Source organism: Rhodnius prolixus, unplaced genomic scaffold (assembly GCF_049639745.1).
Source record: "Rhodnius prolixus isolate KJV_2025 unplaced genomic scaffold, Rpr scaffold_6, whole genome shotgun sequence".
In the NCBI taxonomy this organism is placed as follows: Eukaryota; Metazoa; Arthropoda; class Insecta; order Hemiptera; family Reduviidae; genus Rhodnius; species Rhodnius prolixus.
Genome location: NW_027411634.1, coordinates 32,022,891 through 32,048,649, shown reverse-complemented (window position 1 = coordinate 32,048,649; position 25,759 = coordinate 32,022,891). Strand labels below are relative to the sequence as shown.

Sequence of the window (25,759 nt, the reverse complement as noted above, 5' to 3'; positions counted from 1 at the left end):
AACAAATAAAGTTGTGAGATAACAACATGCATCTTAGAACCATTAAAAAGCTAATGTTTGGAATTTTATTACATTTTGAATCTATTTAGTTGTTTGACTGTAACAATTCATTTGAAAATGGTGTTTTTATTTAAGGCACAAGGTCAGATCTATCGGCCTGCATATCATCATTGGTTCTACAAAAAAGGAGGCGAAACAAAAACCATTTGGCAACCTTTCTCAATGGCTGATTCGCTTAACTTGGAGCAGGTATTCACATCACGTAAGTATACTAATTAATTATTGTTGTTATTCTTACAAATCGCAGCTCGAATGGGCCTTGGTTTCCCCAGATATGGGATCCATGTTGTATTATGTTCCGAAATACCTGTAACTGTTGTTTTTATTAAATATAATTAATATAAGTTTTATTAAATAGGATGACCTATGTTGCTAACTCACATTTTCCACTTTGCATGAGTAAAGTTATTGAGTCTTCAAGTAACAAATACTAACAATAATGCGATTTGTTATCTCTGATCTAATTATATTATTTGAAAATCATTTATTTTGTGGCTATCGACAAATGTGAGGTTAAAACATTTCATATCAGCATAATTTGTTCCATTTGTAGCTGCTACGTTTTTACTTCATCTATCACTTTATTTCTATCATCCAGTTCTTCTCTGTATTGATGTTCATGCACCAATTTCTTCCTTTTTAGAGGCCCATTCTTTACTTTTAATTATTTTAATTATTAAAAGAAATTAAAAAGGTAATAAAATGGTTATCCCCGCACTCGAACTTGGTTATGAGGGAAAATATTTCCTGTGCCATAGATTCCATAAATAATGATGATTCATTCATTTTAATGATTATCTTATTTTAATAAATTGTCTTTGTTGAAAACACACGGTTGATTTGCAGTGCTGGATAATGTTAATTATTTAATCTGTCACAGCATCTTGTTTCTTTTTATCTTTACCAGGTTGGGAGATCTTCGATCTTTAGAGATAGGTTAATCAAAATAGTGCAGAGAAATTTGTAAAATATTTTTTTTATGAAGTGCAAGTTACGAGTGTCATACATTTTGTCACCACTTTATCGTATCAAATAGAATGATAAAATAACAGGTGCATTATGACAAAATTTTCTAAAAAAAAAACCCTGAATATATTTTGAAAATCCATAACCAATGAGAAGAAATAAGCATTCCTAGACCATCGAAATTATTTTTGGTAGAAACTGCATTAATTGGTGATTATTTGGTTACTTTTTAACAGCTGAATTAAATGAAAATACTAAAGTAGCCACTGACGGCGGCCGATATGACGTTGAAGTGGTACGTCGACGAAAAGTTGCTGTCTACTGGGAAGAACCTCCTGGAGAGGTCCGTCGTTGTTCCTGGTTTGTCAGGGCGCCAGTTGAATCAAGATACATACCTTACGATGAGAATATCGCTGAAATACTTGAGGTATTATGTTCTTAGAATTTTTTTTTTTTTTTAAATATCATTATGTATGAAAATAATGCATAATGTTTTAAAAATTATTTTTTAAAGGACTCCTACAAGACAGGATGCCTGAGAAATGAGTGGAATAGAAGGGTAGAATTAGCTGATGGAGAAGTTATCATCCTTCATTCACCCAATGCGATGGCTCATCATCAGAGGTCTTCTTCGCCTGATGCTTGGGGCAATACCCCGGTGAGTAACCTTTACTTTTATTAATGTATGATATTTAGCAGAATCGTTTCGTTTTATGTCCTCATACTGTCATTTTTAGGGAAGATAATAATGATTAATTTAAGCTGGTAGTTGTTTTTATTGAAGTAATGTTAAAAGTTCAGTTAACCAGTGATATTTAGTTGTAAACAAGCGTAACACTTTTCTCATTTCTATTTATTTGAAATCATAACACTTAACAGTTAATTTTAAGAGATATCTGATTTATAGATCTCGGTAATTTTATTTTATTTTTGACATTGGCTTCCGCCATACAGCCAGCATCGTCTAGGTGCTTATCACTCACTCTCCATTCTTACTTATAAATACATTCGCTTCACACATTCATCCCTCTACTGTATACAACTATTTACATAAACCTTACAACTAATGGATGGATCAGTACTCTATATTCGTGCCATCCTTATAGCTTAACCGAAATTGAAATCACGTAATCCTTCTCTAATCATTTTCTTCCATTCCTTCTAATCGGCTATAACTTTTAAATACATTCATATTTCATTGCTAGCTCTGCTACAGATTTAAACACATAGATGTTGGTGGAGAATATTATGTCTTCGTAGCGAAAGGGTGCATCTAAATACCTGTTTAAGTCGTCAAACATTTGTTTCGGTAATTTTATACTTCCATTCATGTGAACCTTTAAAATTTCGGCAACTTGTAGATAAATTTTTTGTGTTGATTAATATGTTTTCTGAACAAAATTCTTAAGCACTATAAACTTTTAAAAAAAATAACAGGGAAAAACAATCAAATAACAGAATACTTAAATAAGTAATTAATATTTGGGATTAATAGAAAAAGAGAAAACAAAAATGGTCAAAATTGGGTGTTTTTCAACGTTCCCTACCGGACAATTTGAATTTGTGAAATAATTGGTATTAATATCTACAGTCTTGACGCTGTACTATAGTGATTCTGAACAAAACTATTTACCCTGGATATTTTAAATATCTATATAAGTGCAAGCTTTTATAAACTTTTTTCTGTGGAATATCACAAGGCAAGATCTTTGTCAAAAATTGTTTGAGTAATAAATGTATTTTAAAAAAAAATTGATTTAAAATAAAATAGTCTGCTTCTATTGTGTGAAATGAGTATAAATATAAATATTTGAGAATTAACAGTTAAGTATGTTTGCTAGTCACCTCCGTCCAGGACACCAAATTAGGTAGGTGGACGGTAAGCCCGCCTGAAAAAACTAGCTTTTAGTTCACTTTATATATATGTGTGCAATATTTGTTTTATTTAATAAACTAAGATGTTTCCACTGCCTGCATTAATTAGGAGTTAATGAAGGTAGAGAGAATAACTTTGTGATAAAATCTCCGAAATTTTAGTTAGCAACTAAAAACCCCTTACTTGAGCTCCATAGCAAAACAGTTACATGGGAAATATTGTTGAATATCTTATAGTTTAAAGGCACATTTCTATCTAGAAGGTAGGTAGGCCAAACTCTGTTTATATCCAGCTTGGCTTGTGAAATTCTGTCGTCTTTGTCAGGAAGGAAGGAAAGCAGTGAACACTAGATCGAGGTATTGATGTTCATTACACCAATTCTCTCACTATTATACTTTCATCTTTCCAAAGAGTCAAATCTACCACCTTTATGGAAAATCATTATTTTAGATTTTATTTAAGTGGCAGAAAGGCTACAAAAAAAAAAGTTTGAACATGGCAAACAGCAACGTTTAAGTTTTTTGTGTTTCTAATATTGCTGCCTGCACTGAAGTATTTTCTCTGGTTAGTAAGAGGATGTATTTAATCAAATCAAATTTTTGGTTTTCACTGGAAGAACTTGTTTAAAGTGCTTGGTTTTTCGGTGTGAATATCAAAACTCAAAAACAAAGTCTCCGAAAGCTAAAGCTATTTTCGCTTCTGAAAGCAAACTTTTAACTACCATCCGTTAACCATTAGTGCGATTTTAAAGAAGTTATTTTAAAGATTTTCACTAATTCCTCAAATATACCCAAATGATTTAGCTTACTCACCTCACTGCGTATCACTTGTGTAACACTAGTTATGTAATCTAATTAGTTTCGTTACATTGGTTAATCAGTTTGATATCGAGTACACACATTTTTATGAAGATTTTTCTTAATGAATATTTTATGCATTCTGTGAGTGTGAGAGGACTTTTGCTCAGACCTGCATTATATTGGAAGGCAGAAAAAGTCGTAACATTGAAGAAAGGTTTTTAGTTACGACGGTCTTAATTACAATGAGAGTAAGTGATGGAAAGGTTAATCAGTTTGATTTCCTTTTATTAATTCAGATTTTTATTGTGAGTTAAATTGTGGAAATACAAGGACAAATTGAATGCTCTAATGCTTTGATTTTTATTACTTTGTAATTCTATACATCGAACAAATGATTTATTTATATTAAAGTCATTCACAAATTATAAACAAAATGTACAAATTTAATAACGCTGATTCGTGCTTTATTTCTCCTTAATTAACTTAAATAACAAAATTGTATTACTTTAATAATTAAATAACATTCAATTGTATTTACAATTATCTATTTTCTATCAATGGCACAAGTAAATGGTAAAAGCAATGTACATGAATACCTAATTAAACAAGTAACATATAATTTCTATAAACACACAAACGGAGAAATATAATAAATATTACAAATAGAAAATTTTTATTTAAATAGCCTAATTATTCTGTGTATGAGATAAGTAAATGCAACAACAATATGACTGACATAATCAACATTGTGCCATACTTCAAAAGCATTTTCTAAAGTGACCGGTTTTGAATCAGTAATATCAATAAGGACACCCAAATACGCTAAATGGAACATTGCTAATACAGTGAACATTATATTAGTTGAATGAACAATTAGATTGTTTGTGGTACGTTTGTGTTTGTAGCATGGTGTTGGACATGGTTTGGAACTAACACATGCATTAAACATTTCTGAGAGATCACTTCGTAGTGAATGCTCTACATAAGTGTATATGCCTAGTGATAAAAGTACGGCCTCCAATCTGAGATTGAGCCCATGAAGTAAAGCACTGACAACATATGTTGACATTACTGCTAGAAAAGTTCCTGCTGCTTGTGTCTTACGAAATACATAAGTTTTGAGCCAGCGATGCATAGGTAGATTCCAGCAGACGACAACTTCGACTAAAGAATGAGGTAATTCTATGTTGAGTGGACGTGTTACTTCTACACCTTTAGTAAATCCTCCAAATAAAGCTGATGTTTCAGAAACATATGACACGAAATAATGCCCCACCCTAAATAACATTGCATCTCTATAAACTAACCAAGGTAATGAAGAAGTATTCGGAATTAACCATTCTAAGAAACAAACAGATAATATAAACCACAACACTGATTTAACGAAGCTAATAAAAATTCTCTTCAACCATTTATAATCCCAACGATCATTATCATAAGCACATATGTAATCATTGTAAGAAATCCAAGGCCCAAAAATATTACTGCTTGGGCATAAACAGTATCCTAAATACTGATAAACGTCAGGACGTTTTATTAGCCCATTGTCCAGATCAAATGCGAATGAAATTATCTTCATAGCTGTCATCATCTGAGGTCCACGTATTCTTTCCCAAGTTTCCGTAGGCACCAAAGAAAATTCACATAGAATCAAATATGAGAAAATTATAACACTTACTGTGTATCCTCTACATCTCCCTAAAGTCCGAACTGTGAAGTGCATAATAAAGTACGAAGCAAATACTAATCCATACGTGTGGAAAGCACTGAAGTGAAAAAAGACAAACATAATGTAAAATCCACACACGGAAGATACTATATGGCAAAATGGGCTCGGGACCCTTACTAATTGAGTCACTGTTCTAAATATCAAGCACACTAAAAAGAGATGAAGCAAATTGGCGTAAGCATCTAATACTGTTGGCCTTATACAATATCTTAGTATTTCCCAAAATGTTTGTGTTTTTACGTAGTCTCCATGATTTTCAGTCTCATAATCGTCTTCTTCTAACAAATCGTAACTGTCACCTTCCGGCATCATGGTATCGTACATTGTTAATGTTTTTGTAACAATGACTTGTTCAAAAAAGTTTCATAAACATTCTATAATAAAAATTAATACACCATTACAATTAAACAATTTTAATGGCCCAGTTTAAAATATCAGGTAAATGGAATGTCATAACTTGTTTGTAAATATAACCTTCCCCTAGGTTTACACATTCAATAACTGCAGTCTTTCAGCTGCTTGGTGGAGTGGGGATTAATGTGTTTTATTCAATTTAAATACGTGCATATTTGTATTAATTTTTCAAGGGATATTGATTTCAATGTAATTATTAGTTTTTAAACAAATAATTGATGCTACAATATGTTATTCGCAGTATTAAGTTAAAGAAATTTATTTATTTTTAGTGGTAAAGAATTTTTTTTTTTTTCATTCTTTTTGAAGAATAGATCTGGATTTTACTTATAACTAAGTCTTTTTTATAACTTTACATTGTTAGTAACTGCATATGTAAATTCAAAGCATCTGTTAGAAGGTGTAATGAAGTGCGAATCCCGGCAACCTGTAGAAGATTTACGGCTGTCGAAGACGTTATTTTTTTTTTAATTAGTATAATAAGAGTAAACCTCCACACCGCAAGTGATGAGTTGGGGACTAAGTAAGTAATATAAGTGTAATGGGTAATTTTAAGAAAATTGGTGAATGTGTGGCATACTTCTTGTGAGTAAGCACATGTAGCCCCCTATAAAGATAGACATACCGTCTATTACAATATCATGGAAATTAAAATTTTTGAAGGTGAAGGCTATCACAATTCCTCTCATTCGTAATTACCTAATTTCCCTCAATAGAAAACGTTGTCTTCCTTTAGAGCCCGTTGTCCTTTAGGGGAAGACAAACTTATTTTTGGTAAGCCAGAGATATAAGATTCCCGTTTATGGTGACTGACTTCCCTCAGGAGGCATCTCAAAGATGGAAAGGGCAAGTTAAGGACAAATCAGATTGGCTGAAATGCATATTCATTTTGGACTGCTGTACCTCTTAATAATTTTTCAACTAGTCCATTTCAAATTTTGCCTATGAATTGGAAATTAACATTTTAAACCTGATTGAGAGATTCAGAATTTTTATTTCCGAATTCGGAATTCATCTTTAATTACTTCTATCACTGAATATTATTGATATTATTTGAATTTGTTAACATTTTTGTTTTACAGACAATGCAGCAAAAACCGAGAATAGTAAAGCGAGGATTAGAAGATTTCGAAATATCTGAAGGTGAGCCCAATCAAGTGGATCATTTGTTATTGATGGTCCATGGAATTGGCAAGGTTTGTGATCTAAGATTTCGATCACTAGTACAAGTTGGTACGTACGCTGCTCTAACATAACTTATACTTTCAAATTCAGTATAAACCTCTTTTTAGACTATTATATACTTCTACTTGTATTTTCATTTTCTTTTTTTCTAGTGGATGATTTCCGTTCTGTATCACTTCAGTTGGTTCAATCTCATTTCCGTACTGGGACAGAGAATGGAAATGTGGGACGAGTAGAATTTTTACCTGTAGAATGGCACCGTGCTTTACATACAGAAACAATTGATAAAAGATTATCAGACATAACACTACCTAGCATCCCAAAAGCTAGAGAATTTACTAATGATGTTTTATTGGACATATTGTTCTATACTAGTCCAGTTTTTTGTGAGGTTAGAAAATGAGATAATTTTTACCATAGGGCGGAAGTGGAGTTATGAAACGTGGATTTGTAAATGGGAGATCCCCAGTACGAATCCCGCGTATTGCTAATTCTTATTTGTTTGTAAAAATGTTTGTTAATGATAATGTTTCTTACCCCGTTTGACATCTAATTTAGCAGTTGGACAATAAGCTTGGCCAATAATCAATAAGCGATTACTTTACTTTTCCTTTAATAGAATTAGTTCTGCTTTTTAATAAATATTTACTTTTTTTTTTATCAATGTTTGTATGTATTTAATTTTAGAGAATTGTCCAAGCTGTAGGTGCTGAAATTAATAGAGTCTACAACTTATATATGACACGAAATCCTGGCTTCCGAGGATGTGTCTCTTTAGGCGGACATTCCTTAGGTTCGTTAATATTATTTGATATGTTGTGTCATCAAAGGCCTCGTCATATGAAATTAGCGTATTCTCCACAATCTTCTTTTCACGAAGTAAACTTGTTTTTTCTAATTTGCGTATTCCATACTTAGAAAAATGGTTTCAATTACTGATATATGTCTGTTGCTGTGTGTAGAGTGATGAAGATATGCCCGAAGTTGGGTGTTTAAAAACAAAGGCACGACTTAATCGTAGAATGAGCTATCTGACTATTGGCAGTGCTGGGACAGGTCAGCCGTATATTGCTTATCCGCAGTTAAATTTTCAGCCTAAAGCTTTCTTTGCACTTGGCTCGCCAATTGGTACGTATCATATTTTAAGTTATGTTCCATTTTCCACATAATTTTAATATTTTTTTCTACCCCTATTTAGGAGAAGTATTGCATTCGTGTAAATTTTCTGAGTGTTCACATGAACTGCACGTTTTAAGGTCCTCTCAGTTTTTTCGTAAAAAAAAAAAAAAAAAAACCTTGTAACGTTTGACTTTTTTTATATTGAGATTTCTACTGAGAACCCGATCACATGTTTTGAGAAAATGGGTTTACTGGAATTATCACGTTATTGTTTTTTTAAAAATCTTCTAAACATCTGTGCTTTTTAACTTTATTTATTTTATGGTATTTATACAGTTCGCTCGTAGGTCTATCACTTTTTAGTTAAAATATTACTCTTATTTTCTAGGTATGTTCCTAACTGTGCGAGGTTTAGAGGGTCTGGGTGAAGACTTCAAATTTCCAACCTGTCCCAAGTTTTTCAACATATTTCATCCAAACGATCCGGTGGCCTACAGAATAGAAGCTTTAGTATCGCCAAAGATGATTGGAGTGCCAGCTGTAGTCATACCTCATCATAAAGGAAGGAAAAGAATGCATCTTGGTAAATATGGTTTAATTGCTATGAGTTTGAATGATAAAAAATTTGTTTGTGTATGTAATAGATATTGAGAATCTTGGTATAACAGATTTCATAAATGTCTGTCATTTTATCAAGAACCAGGTTGACTCAACCTTGACTCAAAAATGGCCCAGAGATATCCAACTTTAAACATTTGTAAACAAGTTTCGAATAGGAAAAAACATGGACATACGTCTTCCATTTATAGAGAGATTAAACAAACTTATTGGCATTGAACTTCTTTTTTTTTACGCAAACTGACTAACAGTCGTTTTGCTTCATTTTCTTTAATAACTTCAGCCAAAGAACAGGTACTGGAGAGTATAGGAGTTAAATCTGAGGAATGAATTAACGTAGGTGTCAACTTCTGACAGAACAAGTGACTTACTACGTCTTTTGCAAAGAGATGTATTTGGAACATACTAAAGAATTCTTAATTGAAAATTGAATACTGACACTTTTGTATTGTCATTATTATTTTTATACTATCTTTGAATGTTAAAATATTGATAACTTGGTGTTTCTTTCTTTCAGAGCTGAAAGATACAATGGCCCATGTGACTGCTGCGCTTAAACAGAAATTGGTGGATTCTATGAGAAGCACTTGGAATACAGTGTACCAGCTAGCAATGTTCCACCGGCCAGATAGTTCCATTCAACAGGAAGTAGATAAGGTAAACTAGAATTTTGTTCATAGCCAAAAATAGTCAATTAGTCAAATAGTCAAAATTAAAGTAGTCAAGGTAATTGCATTGTAATTTTTAAGCATTGGTTAGATACCAATGAAGGATCTGCAACAAAAGTATTCTTTAATCAGCGATTGATTTGCACAACTTATCATTTATAGAAGAAATTGTATTTACAAGTTAAATTATTCATCCGATTCAAAAAGCAAAAACAAAAAATTAAGAAGTAGTTTTTATTGAGTTGAAACTTTTTGGGGTCTTGAGCGACGGTCAGAGATTATCTCCCTGCATTTATTCCTGTGAACGGGCTAAGTAGCTGAACCAGATGAGAAAAACTTATACGAGAGGGCATCCTGCTCTTTGGATTAATTCCTATTGATCTTTCGATTACATCCAAGCTTTACTCTGTTCAACTAGAATACGCCACTTTCTGTTTTTTTTTTATAAAGGCTACTCGTAAAAGTACCTTTCTTTGATGAGAAGGTTTTATCGGCAATGGGCAATGAGTTTTTTTTTAATGCAATATCTTTATTTTTTTTTTCTACTTTGTCATTCATCTGGAGTTTCTGTTAAAATGTTTAAACCTAATTTAGGGTCTAATTTCACTAACCAAAGAGTGGACTTGGGTTTGTTTAAGGAGTATTTCACCAAAACAACTTGGTTTGCCGCTTGCCCTAGAAATAAAAATGATCTGTATTTTAAACTTCTCTTTCACCCAGCATATAGCCCAGACCTAGCTTTCTGTGTGTATATCCTCATCCCCGCTCCTGACACTTCTTTTTCGTGGTAAAACATGTATAAATATGGAGGAGTTATGGAGGATAGCCTCATTATTTGAAGTGCTCAGTATGAGCTGTTGGCTCAGATAGGTTCAGTAATATAAGATAGTAATGGATTTCATGTGTCAGTACGTAAGGAAAAAACTATTTCTGAATTTTAAGGTGAAAAAGCACCGACTTTTATGATACTCTACATTTATTTTATATGTTTTGTGTGAGTTGTATGAATATTGTTGCATATGCAATTTTCTTTACATCTACATATTACGTTGTCTGAATTTTACATAGCCTGAAAAAGCAATTTGTTTCAAAATTTCTTTTTAGGTTATTGAAAATGAAATTTTATCCAACGATGACTGCGGGACACCAGCGACAAATCAGTATATGCTAACTGAGCAGGAAGCTTTGGAAATGAAGGTTGGTTGTTTGAACGGTGGAGATAGAATAGACTATGTCCTGCAAGAAGCTCCCCTGGAGACTTTTAATCAATATATTTCGGCTGTAAGAAGTCATGTGGTTTATTGGTAAGAGGGCATTCAGATACAATATGCTCATATTTGACAAGATAAAGTGAGTTCGTATTTTGTAACTTTGATTGCCTTTTAACTAATTTGTTATTATTATTATTTTAAGGGAGTCTGAAGATACAATGCTTTTGATACTAAAAGAATTATACGCCACCATCGGTATTTCTCCAGATAGTCAAGTTCCACAACCGATATTGCCCTTCGACATTAGCTCAGATACTAATGAAACTTATTCTGAATATACGGATAGCATTGGTGCACCTCCTACGCAATTTATTAGAAAATGAAGAATTACTAACCATTTTTAAATGTACATTTATATGTCTTTGTTGGTTTTTGACACTTTTGTTTTAAAATATTTCAGTTTAAGGAAACTGTTAATAGTTTATAAATATAATATATTTTTTGACTGTTTAGTTTTTATATTTTTTTAACCAATTATTTTGTTGCAGAATCATTCATTTATATGGAAGCTAGATCCCAGTGTATGCCAGAAGTTTGCTATAAGACTGAAAGTGTACATTTTCTTTTTCAATAATTCCAGTAAAAATTATTTCCTTTTGAAATATTAAATGGAAATTTTATATTATGAACTCTGATTTGTTTGGGCAGGACCTGAAAATTTGTTATTATTTATCAATGGTTCCGAAATTGTACGAAAGTAAACAACGATTGGAGATACGATGATAAGATAAGACCTAGTGATTAGAGAACACACACATACTCAAACAACAGGCGCATACATATATACACGCGCGTCAAGTCCTATTTGACAACCTTAAGCGTAAGCGAGCTATTAAGAAGAGAATATCTAAGAGTAGCTCCTTTTGATTCAAACACCGGCTTACTTAGCTGTCGTGCAATACTATCTTAGCTGATTACTTCCACGGTGCATATAATCAGTGGTTTATTAAGAAAAAGAATCATGTATCATCCATTTTTGGTTTTAAAAACTGAATGAAACCCAAATATTCATAAAAATATCAATTAGTGAAGATAAGATGTTCTCAGAGCTCTTGATTTGACAACCGAAAATTTCCACAAGAAGTAAAAGTAAAATTTCGAATACCAATGAATTCAGAAGGAAAAACATTTAAAGTAGGAAATTTCCCATACTGTACGCTCAAAAAGTGATTTTTCTAACTTCTTCACACTATTTTCTGGCTGCTGCTTGTTGGTACTGGTGAGTTGGCCAGTTTTGGAACTATAAGATCAGAATGAAAGTAATTCCTAAAAGTAAATTTGGCCAGTTTTGGAAAGCTCAGAAAAAAGCATTAAAATTACGAAATTTCATTTATATTAAGCACGAAAATTGCATTTTCCTTCTACTACATTCTAATTCCTGGCAACTGGTAATACGAACAAGTGAAGTAGGCCTATTTTGGAAGTACTATTGCAGAAAAAGGCCTTTATAATTAGACATTCCTTTAATATTAAGCAAGAAAATTGCATTTTTCTCTTCTGTTCTATATTTCCAGTCAGTTAGTAGTTCATACCAATAAGGTTGGACAGTTTTGCAAGTGCAGCAAAAAGCATTCAAAATTGAAATTTCCTTTTCCTTTAAGCACAAAAATTGCATTCTCTATCTCTACATTCTATTTCCAGGACGGTGATACTTAGCAAAAGTAAGGTTGGCAGTGCAAGTTCAGAAAAAAACATTTAAAGTTGAAAGTTCACTTTACGTTAAGTACGAAAAATGAATTTTCTCTTTTCTACGTTCTTTTCCAAGGCTTTATATGTTTAGTACAAATGATGTTCGCCATTTTTGTAAGTAAAAATTCAGAGAGAACATTTAAATTAAGAAATTTCTTTACTTTGATGACGGAAAAGAAGTTTTCTCCATTAAACATTTTACTTCCAGACCTCTGATAGTTCGTACAGGTAAGGTTTAAGGATGTACTAGTGCAGTAAGAAACATTTGAATTTGAAAATTTCCTTTAATTAGAAGAGAAAAAGAGAATTCGTCTCTTCCACTTCAGGACCGCTGGCAGTTCATAAAAGTGAGGTCGGTCGGTTTTGGAAGTAGAAGTACAGAAAAAATCAAATTAAGAAATTTCCTTTACATTGAGCGCGAAAAATGAATTTTCTCACTACTACATTCTCTTTTCATTCTGCTTTCTTTGATTAAAATTCTATTTCCATGCAGCTGTTCGTACCAACCAGTCAGATATGCCAGTTGTGCAAGTGCACGAAGTGCATTAAAAATTAAAGTTTCCGTTTACTTTAAGCAAGAAAATTACATTTCCATCCTACCAGATTCCATTTCGTTCGCAGCCGGTAGTTAAGCCAGTTTTGTTGGTGGAAGTGCAAAAAAGCAATACAAATTGAAAGTTCTCTTTCCTATAAGGACGAAAATTGCATCTTCCCTCTTTTACTTTCTATTACCATGCCGCTGGAAGTTCTTACAAGTGAGGTAACCTGGTTTAGGAAGTACCAGTTCAGAAAAAGCATTTAATCAAGAAATTTCTTTGAGTATTTGCTCTCTTCATGATTCTTTTTCCAGGCTGCTGAAAGTTAGTACGTGAGTCAGCGTCCGGCAGCAGGCTTACCAAATCGCTCCCAGGGGCTCTTGGCTCCAGGGGCCAACAAAACATACAGCCGGCCCTGATACACATAGTAGCCTCAATTTTAAGTTACTATTGTAAAATGAATGGAAAAATAAGGAATCCTCGTCCAGTTGGACTAGAAGTATTAGGATTTCTGCTTCTGTGTAGTAATAATTAAGCCAGAGGTGGAATGTATACTTAGGATGGCCTTAATTATAAGTTACTATTGCAAAATTAATTGAAAAAAAGGACTTCTTATTTTAATTGAGAGAAGGAATTGAAATTTTTACATTATTATATAAATAACTAAGTTAAACGTGGATTGTACACAAAGACAGCCTCAATATAATATTACGAATGTAAAATAAAACGTAAAATAAGAAATTCTATTCTAGTTTGTACGATGCATTAGGATTCTGCTACAGTGTGTCAATAATTAAGTCAGAGGTAGGATGTATACACACAGCAGCCAAAATTGAAATTATGTCTGAAAATTAATTGGAAAAATAAGAAAATCTCTTCTAGCTTTGAACAAATGAAGGAGAGAGATGGCTAAGAATCAAAAAACAAATCTCAATATTTCCAGTCAAATTAGACAAGAATTCCATATTTTTCCTTTTATTTTGCAATTGTAATTTCAAATTTGGTGTACGATGAGTTTATAATCCACGTCTGTCTCATTTATTAATACACTTAAGTAGAAATTTCAATCTTTCCTGTCAAACTTGACGTGATTTCTTTATTTTTCCTTTTATATTACCCTCATAACTCTAAATTAAGTCTACACTTTATGTATAATCCCCGTTTTTGTGTTATTTGAAATCAATGAAGTAGAAATCACAATCCTTCCTGAGAAAAGAGATGAGAAGTCCTTAATATCATTTAATTTCGCAATTGTAACTCCGTATTCTTGGCTACCCTGTGTGTACATTCGACCTCTGGCTTAGTAATTAAGTGTATAAAGCAGAAATCACAATATCTGCAGTAAAACTAAAAGAGAATTCCTTATTTTTACATTAATTTTGCAATGGTAACTTCTAATTCGGTCTAACTTGTGTGTATAATCGACCATTGGCTTGGTAATTAATTCAGGAAAGAAAAAATCTCAATATTTCCAGTCAAATTAGGCGAGAATTCCATATTTTTCCTTTTATTTAGTAGAAATCTCAATCCTTCCTGTGAAAAAAGACAAGAAGTCCTTAATTTCCATTAATTTCGCAATTGTAATTCCAAATTCTGGGCCACCCTGTGTGTACATTCCACCTCTGACTTAGTAATGAAATGTATAAAGCAGAAATTTCAGTTTCTCCAATCAAACTAGACGAGAATTTTTTTTAAAATTATTTTTGCCATCGTTACTTTAAATTCGGTTTTCCCTGGTTGTATAATGTATTTTTGTCTTAGTTATTAATGCACTGAAGCAGAAATAAAATATTTTTCTTTATAACTAGACAACAATTACTTATTAATTAATAACTATGCTAGAGATGGAATGTATACACAGGGTAGCCCAAAATTTGAAGTTACGTCTGAAAAATGGAGGGATAAATTAGAAATTTTCTAAAAGAAAAGCATTTTTCCATAATTTCTGCAATCGTAACTTCCTTAGTTATCAATAGTAATTGAGAAATACAATCTGGTCCTATAACGCATTGATTATTTTAATGCAGAACCGTTAATTCTCAATTAATTCAATTGTATACTTTATGAACCAATTTCATAAAGTTTCTGTTTTATAAAAACTGAAATGTTTCTGCTACGGATAAAAATGTATTAGAAATATGCAAACAGAAAGCCATTCACATAGTAGCTTGAATACCAGTATATTGCATGTTCTATGCTGATTAAAAATTTTCCTTTAAAAATTTTACTAATTTGCGCATTTTTTAAATTATTAGAATCGCATATTCATTCATATTTTACCTAACAATAATTATTTATATATACATATATATTTACATATATAATTATTTACAGTAAAAATCCAACAATGTCCGTGTTTTAAATTTAAATTCTCCCTCATACAAAATACATTTCCAACATCTCAGTTCTAAAATATTACTCGCACAGAATAAAAAAGAAAAACATTTTCTTTTAACATGTACTTGATTTCAATTATTTTAAGTCATAATTTTTACACATGTTTGTCAATTCGTTAATATTTTGGATAACACCACGTAACCTCCCTTAGTCAGCTCAGTCAGTACGTGTAGTGCAGCATGAGTGTAAGTGAAGTCGAAAACCCTGCAGTAATCTGGTTATTTTACCTCTGAGATGGTTGAAAAACCGAAACCTATAAGAGATGTATAAATATATCGTACTAAGGACAAAATTACAAATATTATTATGTTCTGCGGATGTATCCTGACCCTCATCAGACTAGTGAATTCTTAAGCCTTTACGAATACCTGTAAAAGTAAAGTACGAGAAGTATTAGTTCTATATCGAAGAGAAATAACGAAAACCACAAGTCAAGGAAGATGAGTACGATAAGCTTAATTCGCTTGTAGAGCAAGTTAGACCTGTACATGAAATTGACTACTTATATTACATTAACAGTATAACTGAGGAGTCATTAAATCAACAGATATAGATTTAATAAAAAGGAACCTTATATAATGATATTAAATAACATACGTACGTATTACAAACAATTGTTTATGTATTTTGGGATAATCGTTTCATGTTTTTGTTATTGCTGTACTTCGTATAATATAGCCAGTGTAAGAAAAAATAACAAGATAACAGTATGTATATATCATAATTTTTAAGGCTTGAAAAAGGTGTGAAATATATCGAAACTTTGGTGTTTATACATGACGGTGATCTCGGCAATACAGATGAAAACTTGCTAGCTAGGACTGATAAGAAATTACTAGCTCTGTATTTCGCTGGTAATGGCTTTTGACAATTTCGTAACAAGAATGAAGAGGGTAGTAGTGTCTACAAGCAGAAGTAGAATGAGAAGTACTTGCTGGAGCAACTGTGTGACCTTTCCTTTTATATCGGCTTCATAAGGTATTTTGCTTATCTTTGTCACTTGGCCCTTTAATTATTCACTTTTACTTTAATATCCACCAAGCACTCGTTACAATTTAATTACTTCCTCTTGCTTATAATAATTACAAGGTGTTACGAACAAGTAGAATGTTATTCAGTTTTCAACGGATTTATTTTAGATAAATTTTTTTACGAGTCGTCAGTCAAGTTTCGTGTGTGATGAAAATCAATTATGGAAAATTCAATTTTTGATATTTAGTTATAATGAGCTAGAGCATGTATTGAAACATTTCTCTCGAAAAATTGATAAAAACTAAAAACTCTCTGCAATAAATAAACGACTACTATAGCAGCTGGTATGGAGCAATCTGTACTTTGACAGAAATCATGGGGTACTTACTACCTTTCCAATCGTCAACAATGAATTCAGTCTCCCCAATCAAAAATATTTAGAAAAAATAGTAAATGCTCTTCGATTCCATTGATTTTAGCATTCATAATGACCTCAGAATCTTTTATCCTCCATCTAGCAAAATCCTTTCTTTGCAAATTATTGTTATGGTCATATCATTGTTTTAGTTTAATTACAGTCCCATTTATATAATTTTATGAATAATATATCATCAGTAGTTATAGATATTAAATGTGTTTCTTTACTTTTATGAATTATATGAAATAATTTTCAACAAAATTGAACTAAAAAATTTAAGTTTATTTATGGTTGACAAACTTAATTGGTTGACTCGAGAAGTGTTAGTCCTATATCGAAGTGAAGTAACGAAAAGCACAAGTTATATAAGACGAGGAAGATGAGTACGATAAGCTTTAGTTCGCTTGTAGAACGTTGCTTGTAATTACGCCTAATTCATGTTAAAATAATTTGTTCTTTTACAATGCTACGAATACGTTCTAAAGATTTATTTGTTTAAAAGATTTAAACTAAAATTTCAGCATTCATATTTATTTCTTAAGTTTTTGAATGACACAAATTTCTCTTAAACAAATGGTGGCGTTTTAATTTTGTTTTAACATTGAATAGAACGCTTTTTTAATTTAAGCTTAACTCTATAATCTGTTTATTTCATTGAATAATGATTTTCAGATAGAAAGCAGCCAATACTGTGAGCCAATAACTCCAAAACCATCTATCAACTGAAGTTGAAATGAAAAAGACGTTGAGAAAACATTGATCAAATGAGTAAGTACAAACAACTTTTGTTATGAATCAATTACTTAAATAATGTATTACGAGTATTTAAGGTGTAGGTAAATTGCATGTTTGTATCACAATCTTATTAAATAATTTTTTGACTTTAAGTGAAAATAAAAAGTATTATTCAGTAGGAGAATAAACAAAAACCTTAAATTTGACAAAAAAAATATATTTATTTGAATACCTATTTTGTTTTTACATAAACTTCATATATTACGTTCTATTATACGAAAAAATATACATATATATCAATAAAATACAAAAAAATTCTTAAACGTTTAAATGTGTTTCTTTACTTTTATGAATTATATGGAATAATAATAATAATAATGAAATTTTTAATAATTAAAAAACGTTTAAACATAACAAAGAAACTTAAAATAGAAATAAAATTAAAGTAAAAAAAATTAGTTCCAAAAAATAGCACGCGATGAGTGGGCAGACCGAGGTCGCTATGGAGTGATGGTGTTTCGAAGGATGCTAGAACTCTCCTTGGTGTCCGAAACTGGATTATGGCAGCATTGGACCGGGACAACTGGTAAACTTTGATAGAGGAGGCCAAGATTAGCGCAAGCGAGTTGTAGCGCCAGTTAAGAAGAATTCCAAAAAAATCCGTCAGAAGGCGCCACTTATCAGGCAGGTGAAAAAATAGTTCCATGAATAGCCTTCCTCTCTCTCTCTCTCTATATATATATACGCCTGCAAAAAAAATAATCGTCAGTACGACTTGGATAATGCAGAGGGATCGATAACTCGTCGCTCCTATCAATGTTATCTAGTCCAGTCTAACACTCATCACGTCTCTTCCAAAGAATCATGATGTTGGGTAATGGTTAGGCAGATGTTATCGCTTCGACAATCGGAGAGCAACTATTCTCTAGGTTAGAGAGGTAAACTGGAGTCAGAGTAAAATAAGTAGTAACCAACGTCGGGTTAAATAGTACGCAGTTATACTTCCAGACACTACCTGAGAAAGAATAATGAAGCTAATATTCTACAAAAATAAGGAAACTAAGTGAAAAATTGGTTGAAAAACAAGTAAGTTCTTAATATTACATAAAATTGCATGTGCATGGCAGGAACATCTCGCAAGTTCACTGGTTTTCTGTACTTAATATGTCTACGCGATAAATCCCTTTTAGCTCCTACTTTTTACTCTTCATTTTGCTCCCCTTCCTCTGCAGTCTTCAAATTTAATTATTTATTATTTCACAGAAATATTAAGATGTTTAAAACAATTTTCTCCCCATAGGTATTTGATAAATTATCAGATTATGCCATTAAAATTATATATAAAAGATATATGTTCGGTTTGTCTTATATATGCTCAAGGGAAGTGTGCTAAGTTACTTTTGCCCTGGCTTTTCATTATGTAATACCAACCTGCAACGTAATATTAATTATGAGTTTGATTATGAAGCTTACTCAGATTAAATCTCCTTTACAACATTTCAACTTCGATGTGATAAATATATCTTCCAAGTTTGCTTCAAAAAAGGTTTAGTATCAACAATAAAATGTTATAACATTACCTCAGGATTGCTTGTTCATTTGCTTGCAGAAATTTTCATCAATACGAAAGAGATGATTGTGCCAGAATAAAGAAAAACCTTTAACTTTAGTAACTCTATTTATTTATTTCCTTACATATTTGAAAATATATTACAAAAGTCTAGCATGTAAAAAAAGTGGTAGAAAATTTAAGAAAATGATCAAATCACAAAGAAATATAATAGAAAAGAAATATAAATCTAAAAATGGGAAAATATTGCCAAAAAAATCCATTAGAGGACGCGACAAAGCATGCAAGTTAAGTAGTTCAAATATTTGCCGCCAGGTAACAGTGCTGTAACCTTCTTGTATATTATAGATTAGTAGAGGGAAGAGCGATGTGTTCCCGACAAAGGTTCTCCCCACCCTTACATATTCCTCTCTTATATGAAAAAGACTTTGAGGAAACATCGATCAAATGAGTAAGTACAATCAACTTTTCTTCCGAATCAATTAAAAAAATTGCATGCTAGTAGTACAACTTTATTTATTAAATGACTTTTAGACTTAAAATGAAAATGATAAGTGCTATTTAGTAGGAGAATAAATAAAATCCTTTAATTTGAAAAAAAAAATTATTTATTTGCATAGTTTTCATATTTTACATTCTATTATACGAAAGATATACATATAAATCAATAAATTACAAAAAGATTAGCAAAAAAACGTTTAAAACCAACAGAGAAACTTGAAAAAGTAAAGAAATTAAGGTAAAAAAATTAGTTCCAAAAAAATCCGTCAGAGGGCGCCACTTATCAGACAGGTGTGAAAATAGTTCCAGAAATTGCCACCAGGTAGCAGTGCTGTAACCTCTATATATACGGGAACAGCACAAATTTTCGTCAGTACGACTTGAGTAATGCAGGGGGGTAGGTCGCTCGTCGCTCCAAACATATCTCTTATCTAGTCTAGTCTAACATCCATCACCTCTTTCTCAAAGAATCATGATGTCGGGAGATGTTGTCGCTTCGACGGTTCTCCCCACCCTACCCCGCCCTCCCAGCGAACTTAGTTATATAGCCTCCCAGAGCAAGATGGCGGCCAATAAACTCACCTGATCGGTAGCCTCCTAGATCGCCCAGCTGGCTGACTGACTGTTTGTTTGTTGCTCTCACACTCTCACGACACTGTCGGCCATTGTTTAACCTTCCCTCTAGGTTTCCTTTTTTACTCCTACCACTCTCTAGACTCTGTAACCTTCCTTTTAGGTTATCCTTTTTATTTTTTCGTCTTTTCTTCATCATTTATGAAATATTATTCAAGTATTATTACTTTTTTTCGTTTTATTTTTACTTTTTCATATTAATTAACAGATTAAATGGAAAAATGAATAAAATAATTTTTTAAGATTTTTTTTTATTCAAAAAGACTTTATTTTTTTTAAACATGCAATTTTTAAATGTGATAAAATCATGCATATTACGTATAATAATTACATACCTTTTTTTTACAGATTCATAACCAAAGTTGTTAGAATATTCACACTAAATTGATGTTTTACGTCTTTTTCACTTGGGCTTACACTGATGAACAGTTTTGCAGGCAGTACTCTGGAATCCCCAGTATTTAATTCTGAAAATTAACATTATTTATTGTAATTAAAATAATTAAAATGTGTACTGAGTTTTACCTAGCATTAAGCAACTAGAGAAAAACATCTGTAACAAGTTGATGTATATTATATAAGTTAAATAAAGAAGACTGTAATTAACCTAAAGAATTGACTTTTTTTTTAAAAAAAACCTAAATCTTTTCTTTCAATGATAATGAAATAAATTTCCAAAAAACACACTTATCCTTTAGAATAAAATTTGTATCTTTCAAAAACTAAAGAAATAAATAAAATATGAATGCTGAAATTTTAGTTTCAACCTTTTAAACGGATCAATCCATTAGAACGTTTTTTTAGCATTCTAAAACATTAAATTATTTTAACATGGACTACTACTACGTTGCAATTTAACTGTTATACTAAACTTGTTTAAGTCAAGTTACAATCTGCCATAAATTTAAATCATTAGTTTATTAAGTTTGTCAACCAAAATAAATGATTTTTTAAGTTCAATTTTGTTCAAAATTCTTTCATTTAATTCATAAAGGTAAAGAAACACATTTAATGGAACTTAGAGGTGTTCCAGCCATGCACATGCAATTTTATGTAAGATTAAGAACTTACTTGTTTTTCAACCAATTTTGCCCTTACTATTAAACGCGATTGGTTACTTCTTATTTTACTGTAACTCCAGTAAACTCTCGAACCTAGAAAATAGTTGTTCTCCGATTGTCGAAGAGATAACACTCCCTTACCCAACATCATGATTCTTTGGAAGAGACGTGATGAATGTTAGACTAGACTAAACAACATTGTTAGGAGCGACGAACGATCTGCCCCTATGGACTATTCAAGTCGTACTGACGAGAATTTGTGCTGTTTACGTATATATAGAGGAAGGTTACAGCACTGTTACATAGTGGCTATTTCTAGAACTACTTTTACACCTGTATGATAAGTAACGCCCCTGACGGATTTTTTTGGAACTATTTTTTAATTCTTTTTTTCATCTTACTTTATTATTTTAAGTTTCTCTGTTATTTTTAAACGTTTTTTAGCAATTCTTTTTGTATTTTATTGATATATATGTATATCTTTCGTATAGTAGAATGTAAAATATGAAGTCTATGTAAAAACAAAACAAGTTTACAAATAAATAATTTTTTTTTCTTAAATTTAAAGTTTTTATTTATTCTCCTACTGAATAATACTTTTTATTTTCACTTTAAGTCAAAAAATCATTTAATAAATATGATTGCGATATAAACATGCAATTTACCTACACCTTAAATAATACATTATTTAAGTAATTGATTCATAACAAAAGTTGTTTGTACTTACTCATTTGATCAATGTTTTCTCAACGTCTTTTTCATTTCAACTTCAGTTAATAGATGGTTTTGCAGTTATTGGCTCACAGTATTGGCTGCTTTCTATCTGAAAATCATTATTCAATGAAATAAACAGTTTATAGAGTTAAGCTTACATTAAAAAAGCATTCTATTCAAAGTTAAAACAAAATTAAAACGCAACCATTTGTTTAAGATAAATTTGTATCATTCAAAAACTTAAGAAATAAATATGAATTTTCAGAATTAAATACTGGGGATTCCAGAGTACTGCCTGCAAAACTGTTCATCAGTGTAAGCCCAAGTGAAAAAGACGTAAAACATCAATTTAGTGTGAATATTCTAACAACTTTGGTTATGAATCTGTAAAAAATGCTGAAATTTTAGTTTAAATCTTTTAAACAGATGAATCTTTAGAACGTATTCGTAGCATTGTAAAAGAACAAATTATTTTAACATGAATTAGGCGTAATTACAAGCAACGTTCTACAAGCGAATTAAGCTTATCGTACTCATCTTCCTCGTCTTATATAACTTGTGCTTTTCGTTACTTCACTTCGATATAGGACTAACACTTCTCGAATCAACCAATTAAGTTTGTCAACCATAAATAAACAAATTTTTTAGTTCAATTTTGTTGAAAATTATTTCATATAATTCATAAAAGTAAAGAAACACATTTAATATCTATAACTACTGATGAAATATTATTCTTAAAATTAAATAAATGGGACTGTAATTAAACTAAAACAATGATATGCCCATAACAATAATTTGCAAAGAAAGGATTTTGCTAGATGGAGGATAAAAGATTCTGAGGTCATTATGAATGCTAAAATCAATGGAATCGAAGAGCATTTACTATTTTTTCTAAATATTTTTGATTGGGGAGACTGAATTCATTGTTGACAATTGGAAAGGTAGTAAGTACCCCATGATTTCTGTCAAAGTACAGATTGCTCCATACCAGCTGCTATAGTAGTCGTTTATTTATTGCAGAGAGTTTTTAGTTTTTATCTATTTTTCGAGAGAAATGTTTCAATACATGCTCTAGCTCATAATAATATAATGTATGTACGTTGTTTACAGGAAATCGTAAATGCGGTTCAATAGAAAATACGAAAAATCAGATTCAGCAAATTTGTAGTTAGATCTCAAAAAGGAGCAATTAAACTAAATATATAAATTTGAATTTCCCATTATTGATTTTCATCACACACGAAACTTGACTGACGACTCGTAAAAAAATTTATCTAAAATTTTTTAGAAATCCGTTGAAAACTGAATAACATTCTACTTGATCGTAACACCTTGTAATTATTATAAGCAAGAGAAAGTAATTAAATTGAGTGCTTGGTGGATATTAAAGTAAAAGTGAATAGTTAAAGGGCGAAGTGACAAAGATAAGAATGTAAAATACCTTACCTTACAAAATACCTTGTTCACACACTTCTCCAGCAAGTACTTCTCATTCTACTCCCACTAGGCACTACTACCCTCTTCATTCTTGTTACAAAATTGTCAAAAGCCATTATCTGCGAAATACAGAGCTAGTAACTTCATATCAGTCCTATCTACGAAGCCATTAAATTTTTCGTCTGAATAGCCGAAATCACCATCATGGATAGATACCAAAGATTCGATATATTTCACACCTTTTTCAAGCCATAAAATTTATGATATATTAATACTGTCATCTTGTTATTTTTTCTTACACTGGCTATATTATACGAAGTACAGAAATAACAAAAACATGAAACGATTCTCCCAAAATACATAAACAATTGTATGAAATACGTACCTTGGTTACTTAATATCATTATAAAAGGTTCCTTTTTATTAAATCTATATCTGTTGGTTTAATGACTCCTGAGTTTAACTGTTAATGTAAGACAAGTAGTCAATGTCATGTTCAGGACTAACTCGTTCTAGCTTATCGTACTCATCTCCCGGGTCTTGTGGTTTTCGTTACTTCACTTACAACTTACACTTCTCGAACTTTACTTTTACAGGTCTTTGTGAAGGGTTAAGAATTTATTAGTTTTATGAAAATGAGGTTACGTCCACAGTGCGTAATATTTGTAATTTTGTCCGAAATACGATGTATTTTATATCTCTTATCGGTTTCAGTTTTTCAACCATCTCAGAGGTAGAATAACCATATTAGTGCAGGGATTTCGACATCACTTACTCTTTCGTGCCACACTACACTTACAGTCTGAGCAGACTGAGTAAGGGAGGTTACGTGCTGTTATCCAAAATATTAATGAATTGTCAAACATGTGTAAAAATTATGAATTAAAATAATTGGAATCTAGTACATGTTAAGAGGATTTTTTTGGGTTTAATTCTGGGCAAGTAATATTTTAGAACTGAGAAGTTGGAAATGTATTTTTTGTGGGGAGGGGGATCGAAATTCAAAATATGGCATTTTCACTGCGAAATAATTATTGTTAAATAAAATATGGATGAATGTGTTAGACAAGTCATTTGAAAAATGCGAAATGAGGAATACCTTTAATTTTTCTCCTATTTACACTGGATTTACTAGGTCAATCTATTTCGAGAAACATAAAAGAACAACCATTGGAAAAAGAGGAGCTTTTCATCTAACTTTAAAGGAATGATGCTGCTCCTGGGTTTAATAGTTAACACTAAAGCCAACGCAGAATGAATCCTGAAGAAATAACAAACAAGATAAAGAAAATATATATGGCACGCGACGAGTGGGCAGACCGAGGTCGCGATGTTGTTTCTAAGGATGTAAGCACTCTCCTTGGTGTCCGAAACTGTTTGTTGGCGGCATTGGACCGAGACAACTTGCTAACTTTGATAGAAGAGGCCAAGATTCGCGCAAGCGCCAGTTAAGAGGAGGACTATAACCAATGCTAGATTCTACTAATTAGGTCGATCTATTTTTAAACACAAGAAATAAAAACCATTGAAAATAGGAGAAATTATTTCTTCATTCACTGGAAGACTGCTGTATCAGTATTTGATGGTTAATATTAAGGCCAATGCTAGATGGTACTTTTTGGGTAGATATATTTTCAAAAACCAGAAGAAAAAAAAGATTAGAGAACGTGAACCTTACTCCAAATTTCACTCGAATACTGCTGTATCAGTATTTTATAGTTAATATTAAGGGAAAGCTAGATTGTAAATATAAGGTCGGTCTATTATACAAAAAATAGAAGTAAAAACCATTGGAAAAAGTAGATTTTTTTCTTCAAACTGTACAGGACTGATGCTGCTCCTGCGTTTATTAGTAAGAATAAGAATAAATATTTATTATAATAATTATATACAATACATAAAATAAATAAAGAAGTAAAAAATGTATAAAAACATTTCAACCTTCTTAACTAAGTGAAGTAAGAGAAAAGTTAGGTGAGGAGGATTGGAATGCAGGGAAAAAGGAAGAAAAACCTGCAGCTATCGTTTATTAGTAAATATTAAGGCAAATGCTAGAATGTGCATGTTGTTCCGATCTACAATATTTTGAAAAACAAGAAGTTTTTACTTCACAATAGGTGAAGGTGGAACATTTCTCGTAATTTCACTAGAATACTTGTGTTTCCGTATTTTACAGTTAATATTAAAACCAAGGCTAGATTGTGTAAGCTAGGTCGATCAATTTTGAGAAACAAGAAAGAAAAACCATTGGATTTAGGAGAAATTGTCCCCAGGAGACTGTTGATTTATAAATTTTTTTTAAATCATAAAAAAATAGTTAATAATATTGTATTTATTTTTCCTTTTAATCTCTTAAATAATAAGAAATTAAATATAATGAAAAAAATACG

At 31.4% G+C, this 25,759-nt stretch overlaps 2 protein-coding genes and 3 long non-coding RNA genes across 12 annotated transcripts in view; 2 read left to right on the top strand and 3 right to left on the bottom strand.

Annotated features, from left to right (window-relative positions):
* Window positions 1-11,211, top strand: part of LOC141460252 (uncharacterized) — a 32,414-nt gene extending 21,203 nt beyond the window's left edge. For 2 of the 3 annotated variants that reach the window (XM_074140076.1, XM_074140078.1), the window contains exons 4-14: window positions 136-262; window positions 1,263-1,453; window positions 1,541-1,684; window positions 6,928-7,078; window positions 7,183-7,421; window positions 7,718-7,909; window positions 7,993-8,158; window positions 8,538-8,732; window positions 9,285-9,424; window positions 10,540-10,739; window positions 10,849-11,158. In XM_074140076.1, the coding sequence (XP_073996177.1) occupies window positions 136-262; window positions 1,263-1,453; window positions 1,541-1,684; window positions 6,928-7,078; window positions 7,183-7,421; window positions 7,718-7,909; window positions 7,993-8,158; window positions 8,538-8,732; window positions 9,285-9,424; window positions 10,540-10,739; window positions 10,849-11,029 (1,926 nt within the window). In that variant the 3' untranslated portion in view covers window positions 11,030-11,158. Of the gene's footprint in view, window positions 1-135; window positions 263-1,262; window positions 1,454-1,540; window positions 1,685-6,927; window positions 7,079-7,182; window positions 7,422-7,717; window positions 7,910-7,992; window positions 8,159-8,537; window positions 8,733-9,284; window positions 9,425-10,539; window positions 10,740-10,848; window positions 11,159-11,194 lie in introns of those variants that run through there. The other variant, XM_074140077.1, reaches the window with a different exon arrangement.
* Window positions 4,231-7,718, bottom strand: por (Protein-serine O-palmitoleoyltransferase por). The gene is made up of 2 exons (XM_074140081.1): window positions 7,568-7,718; window positions 4,231-5,805 (listed from the first exon to the last, which is right to left on the bottom strand). The coding sequence occupies exon 2, from the start codon at window positions 5,753-5,755 to the stop codon at window positions 4,376-4,378; it is 1,380 nt and encodes a 459-aa protein (XP_073996182.1). The 5' UTR covers window positions 5,756-5,805; window positions 7,568-7,718; the 3' UTR covers window positions 4,231-4,375.
* Window positions 10,848-15,415, bottom strand: LOC141460274 (uncharacterized). Its single transcript, XR_012461837.1, has 3 exons — window positions 15,264-15,415; window positions 12,996-14,464; window positions 10,848-11,357 (listed from the first exon to the last, which is right to left on the bottom strand). It is a non-coding gene; the product is annotated as an uncharacterized lncRNA (long non-coding RNA).
* Window positions 15,416-15,473: 58 nt separating this feature from the next.
* LOC141460270 (uncharacterized) lies at window positions 15,474-22,585 on the top strand. 2 transcript variants are annotated; one of them, XR_012461825.1, is made up of 5 exons: window positions 15,474-15,925; window positions 16,061-16,306; window positions 17,391-17,486; window positions 17,913-19,474; window positions 20,506-22,585. It is a non-coding gene; the product is annotated as an uncharacterized lncRNA (long non-coding RNA). The 2 variants fall into 2 exon arrangements; XR_012461824.1 differs by having other exon boundaries at window positions 15,474-16,306.
* On the bottom strand, window positions 17,654-24,915 carry LOC141460271 (uncharacterized). 5 transcript variants are annotated; one of them, XR_012461827.1, is made up of 4 exons: window positions 23,755-24,913; window positions 23,379-23,673; window positions 21,946-22,041; window positions 17,654-20,624 (listed from the first exon to the last, which is right to left on the bottom strand). It is a non-coding gene; the product is annotated as an uncharacterized lncRNA (long non-coding RNA). The 5 variants fall into 5 exon arrangements; XR_012461829.1 differs by having other exon boundaries at window positions 23,379-23,608; XR_012461830.1 differs by having other exon boundaries at window positions 23,379-23,488; window positions 23,755-24,909.
* Window positions 24,916-25,759: the final 844 nt, after the last annotated feature.